The sequence below is a fragment of the Choloepus didactylus genome, chromosome 18 (genome assembly GCF_015220235.1).
Source record: "Choloepus didactylus isolate mChoDid1 chromosome 18, mChoDid1.pri, whole genome shotgun sequence".
NCBI classification, from domain to species: Eukaryota; Metazoa; Chordata; class Mammalia; order Pilosa; family Megalonychidae; genus Choloepus; species Choloepus didactylus.
The window spans coordinates 51188342-51193453 of NC_051324.1; the positions used below are offsets into that span (position 1 = coordinate 51188342).

Consider the following 5112-nt stretch of genomic DNA (forward strand, 5'->3'; position numbering starts at 1 on the left):
AGTGGCCCAGAGTGTTATTCTGGCCACCAGGAAGTTTTGTGTAAAAATGGCTTGCCTAAAGTGCTCTTTCTGAAGGCTAGTATGTGAAGTGGAATTTTCCAACAAACCCCATGAAATTGTATGCCATTTTGTATATACTTGTTTGGGGGCAAGGAGGAGAAGATCTATAACTTTCAATATATTCTCAAAGGAATCCCTGATCATAAAAATGTTAAGAACCTTTAGTCCAGCACAGTACCTGGCACATAAAAGGCACTCAATAGTCTCTTGTGAATGAATTAAAAAAATGAAGGAATAAATGAGTAAGTGAATGGGTGAGTGTGTGAATGAATGGTCCTCCATTGCCCTAGGAGACACGACATATGACCTGGTACACACATCCATCTGTTTCTTTGGGGATGGTGAAAGCTATCCTGGGATCTGAGCCCGACCCACCCCTGAGCCCTTTCTCCCACTCCCAGAGGCCACAGCCAGACAAAAGATGCTTCCCCCACACTCTCCCCACCTCCACTCCTACCAATAACAAAGCAGAGGCAGGAATTATGCAACTCAGAAAATGAAGCTTTATTGATTGCCAGGAGAGGGCAAGGCTGAAACAAGGCCCAGGTGTGAGTGCTTGGGGACAGGAGAGGGGATCCCCAGGGGAAGTCTGTATCCACAGCAAGGAACCTCCTAGGCTTAAGCAGTGCTGGACAGCCTTAGTTCTTGGTGCGAAGGATCTGCTCGTGGGTGGACACCACCTTGCCATCATGCACATCCACAACCTTGGTGCGGACCTGGCGGCTGGAAGAGGTCACTGGGAAAGAGGGGAGAGAGGAAGTTACCACAGTGGACAGGCAATGGAGAAATCAGGATTGGGAAAGCCGAGGAGCTGCCCTCCCTGCCCTCTCCCCTGATTATCACTTGATTCACTTCTGTTGCCCAAGCACAGATACCATCTGCACATTTCTTTTACACTAGGGCTAGAGGTCAGGCACGGAGTCTATGATTTCAGACTAGAACTTCCTAAAAACTCAGACCCAGCCAGTTCTGTCCAAATCAACCCAAATGGCAAGAGGAGACATGAGGGGCTCTGTCCGTGGTGCTGATCGCCATAACCCTGGGGTCTCCGGGTGGGAGAAATAAAGGGTGGAGAGCACCAGCCCCTAGCCTTAAGGATGGTTTAGAAAATGGCTTCTTCTGGCCACGGAGGTTTATAAAGGACACTGAGTGAGAAAACTCTAGCTTGGCTCCTCAGAAAGCCCCTAACCAGCTCCCCAGACCTGGGGGACAGAGGGTAGTCTTGAGCCCAGGAATGATAAAGAGGAAGGTCTTACCATCTCTGGAGGACTGAGAGCCAGAGGAGAACTGGGAGGAGAGGCTGTGAAGAAACAAAGTGGCAAGACTGTTAGATACATGGGGGGTTCCGTGAGACAGCAGTCAGGGCATGGACTGGAGGGAGGGCGGGGACTCACTGGGCATCCTCGCCCTCCAGCAGGCGGCGGTAGGTGGCGATCTCCTGCTCCAGCCGCGTCTTCACGTCCAGCAGGATCTTGTATTCCTGGCTCTGCTGCTCCATCTCGCAGCGCAGCTGGGCCAGCTGCTCCTCCACGCTGCCGATCATCTCCTGGATCTGGGCCAGCTGCATACAGTAGCGGCCTTTGGTCTCCTCCAGGCTGTTCTCCAGGGATGCTTTCTGTGAGGAAAATAAAGAGGACCAGGGATCAGTGACAGTGGTTATTCCCTCCCTCCTAGTCCCTGGGACCACACCCATGCCTGGGAGCATCCCTACCATGCTGAGCTGGGACTGCAGCTCGATCTCTAGGTTCTGAATAGTGCGCCGGAGCTCAGAGATCTCGCTCTTGCCACTCTGCACCAGCTCGCTGTTGGTGGCCACCTCGCGGTTCAGCTCCTCTGTCTGGAGAAAAGAGAACACCATTCACACCAGAAGGTCCCAGTGGGCAGTCTCCTGGGCCCCTTAAACACAAATGGCACTCACCTTGCTGAAGAACCAGTCCTCGGCGTCCTTGCGGTTCTTCTCCGCCATCTTCTCGTACTGGTCGCGCATCTCGTTCAGAATACGGCTCAGGTCCACGCCGGGGGCCGCGTCCATCTCCACGTTGACGTCTCCACCCACATGGCCTTGCAGGGACTTCATCTCCTGCATAATGAGAGACCAGTCCATTGTCAGGAGGCTCCCCATGGCAACCGATTGGGGTTCTCTAGTTCTGTCTTGATCAGAGCCCTCCCACCATCTCAATTTCATCCGGTCCCTCTCAGCTTGTCTTAAAAGCTGGCTTTTCCCTTCAGTTCTCACCTCCTCGTGGTTCTTCCTCAGGTAGGCCAGCTCCTCCTTCAGGCTTTCAATCTGCATCTCCAGGTCGGCCCTGGCCAGGGTCAGCTCGTCCAGCACCCTGCGCAGGCCGTTGATGTCAGCCTCCACGCTCATGCGCAGGGCCTGCTCCGTCTCAAACCTGGAATGACCCAAAGAAAAGGGATGAGATACTCATTCTGGCCACACTGAATGAAGACTTTGTTCTCTTCCCCTTGCAGCTTCTTCCCATGGCTGGCTCGCTGTGGAATGTGGTTTCGGGAGCCAGTCTTGAAAATGGTGTGGTTGGATACAGTGTTTGTTGATCACTCAGATCTGAACACTCCTGGGGGGACTGGAAATAATAATCATGTTGCAGAATTTGGAGTGCAGAGGTGGCACTTCTAGCTTCAGCCAAACAATAGTGCACTTCAAGAGCAAGTGGGAAAGTGGGGAACGCCTCTCCCTAAAGCAGCAGTTCCCAAACCCAGGTAACTTGTCAAAAATAACTGAACCAGATCTTCAAGGGTAGAGCCCAGGAGTCTTGTATTTTTACAAGCACCCCCAGTACCACCATCTTGGCCCTGGTCAAATCTGTTTGGGGAACACTGCTCCAAAATTGCCCCACCCTGGGAAGACTGGATGCTCTGGGCCACCACTGTGAACTCACTTGGTGCGGAAGTCATCAGCGGCCAGGCGGGCATTGTCAATCTGCAGGACGATGTTGGAATTATCAATGTTGGCTGCAATGATCTACAGGATGGAAAGGACACAGGTCATTTGTCAAACAGACATCACTAACCAGACTTCACTGCAGCCTGCATTAGGCCTTTGCATTCATACATTTGTCTGAGACCCCCTCCTCCCCACAGACACCCAAGCCTTCACCACAGCAGCCCAAAGGATAACCCCAGCTGGTCCTGCTCTGATCCGGGACTTTGCTGACTTGTGGTCAGCAGAGGGGGTGGAAAGAGCCCTGGCTTTAGAATCGAAAGCCTTGAGACCTGAGTTCTGGTCCCACTTCTGCTACTGACCTACTGCAAGAGCTGAAACAGGTCTCTGGGTTTCAAGTTCCCCTCTAGATACCCTTCCTCATCTGAATTCACCTCTCTCTGCATAAACCAGCCCTGCCAGTCCTTTGCCACCACGTACTTCCCTTTTTCTTCCAGGGCATGGAACTTAGGTGGGACTTTCCCAAGAGATGAGGCCCAACTTACACACGGGATTAGGAAAAAAAGGAAGCAAGGGAAGAAAAAGAAGACAGATTGAATCCTGTGCTTGTCTTGAGTTCCTTCCCTCATCATTTAATTTCCCTAATCTGCACGAGACAACCTGGCCAGACACCCAGGGAAGAGGCTTCAGCCAGGCGGGCTCCCTGCAGACTCTGAGAGGCAGGGAGGGGGGCTGAGAGTTGGAAGACACAGGCCCACCCAGGCCCCTGCTGGGCAGGGGACATGAGGTGGGCTCTGATGGATTGTCGGTGTGGCTTTCTCCTGCCCACCTTGCTGCAGGGAGGGGCCAGGCAGCCGCGGCTCATGGGCGGCAACTGCCACAGCCCAGACTAATGAGCTAATGAGCGGTTTGGGTGTCTCACTGGGTCCCGTTATAGCTGCCTCCTCCCCTGTGCTGGAGAACAGGTAGCTGCCTCCCGTACCAGAAGGTGGGGGCACAGGATTTTAGCCTGGGCTTTGCCATTGATGTGCTTTGTGACCTTGGGCAGGTCACAGCACCTCTCAAAGCTTCAGCTTCTGTAAAATGCAAGGGTTGAAATCACTTGGTCTGAAGGTCTGGAGCCCAGAAGGGTCTGAACAAGGCAAGAGGAAGGGAGAGCATTTTTACACAGACTAGTCCTCTGTGGGAAGTCCCAGAGCCTCGGAAGAAGGGATCTGGGGTGGGAGTCTGTCCTGTCCAGGAATCTAAGGGTGCCGTGGCCTGAGAGTGGAGTAAGTGGGATGGCACCTCCTGCACCCCATCCCACCCACCTTGTTCCGCAGGTCCTCGATGGTGTTGAAGTAGGGGGTATAATCCCTGGTCTCGGCAGGCCGCTGCTTCTGGTACCAGTCACGGATCTTCACCTCCAGGTCGGTGTTGGCCTCCTCCAGGGCACGCACCTTGTCCAGGTAGGAGGCCAGGCGGTCGTTGAGGTTCTGCATGGTGATCTTCTCACTGCCCACTAGGAGCCCATCACCACCACCTAAACCACCACCGAAGCCAGCACCCAAGGCACCGCCGAAGCCGGCACCCAGGCCACCACCATATCCCCCACCAAAGCCGCCACCCAGGGCCCCACCAAAGCTGCTGCTGCCGCTGCTGAAGCCGCCGCCATAGCCGCCTCCAATCCCGCAGGCTCCCCCGGAGGAGAAGCGGGAGGAGGAGACCGACAGGCCCCCGTAGGTGCTGGGGGCCCGATAGGATCCTCCAGTCAGGACAGAGGAGATGCGGCTGGAGCCGCCGCCGATGCCACCACCAATGCCACAGGAGCCCTTCATGGAGCTGGAGGAGGTGAACTGGCGGCTGCAGGTGGTCATGGTGTCGAGGAGGAAGGCGAGAGAGTGAGCGAGTGAGTGAGCAAGTCGGCAGAGAGGAGAGGAAGGTGCTCAGGTGGGTTGGAAAGGGTGCAAGTGCTTTATACTCGTGAGTAGGGGGCGGGCCTGGCGTTTTCCACCCCCCTTGGCTTTCATCACGCACGGGCCTGCGCCAACTCCCAGCCAAATCCCTCCTCTCCTCCGTCTCATCTTGTCTGTCATATTTTACTGGAAACTCATTGTTTGGGGTGTTTGGGACTTTCTTGTCCCGCCAGGCGTGATTCACACAGGGAGGTG

At 54.7% G+C, this 5112-nt stretch overlaps 1 protein-coding gene across 3 annotated transcripts; it reads right to left on the minus strand.

Annotated features, from left to right (window-relative positions):
• Window positions 1-540: 540 nt before the first annotated feature.
• Window positions 541-4818, minus strand: LOC119513394 (keratin, type I cytoskeletal 14). 3 transcript variants are annotated; one of them, XM_037808571.1, is made up of 8 exons: window positions 4273-4818; window positions 2961-3043; window positions 2297-2453; window positions 1979-2140; window positions 1772-1897; window positions 1455-1675; window positions 1317-1360; window positions 541-796 (listed from the first exon to the last, which is right to left on the minus strand). In XM_037808571.1, the coding sequence occupies exons 1-8, from the start codon at window positions 4816-4818 to the stop codon at window positions 699-701; spliced, it is 1437 nt and encodes a 478-aa protein (XP_037664499.1). In that variant the 3' UTR covers window positions 541-698. The 3 variants fall into 3 exon arrangements, with proteins under 3 accessions (XP_037664499.1, XP_037664498.1, XP_037664500.1); XM_037808570.1 differs by having other exon boundaries at window positions 1317-1384; XM_037808572.1 differs by lacking the exon at window positions 1317-1360 and having other exon boundaries at window positions 541-823; window positions 1453-1675.
• Between the last annotated feature and the right edge of the window lie 294 nt (window positions 4819-5112).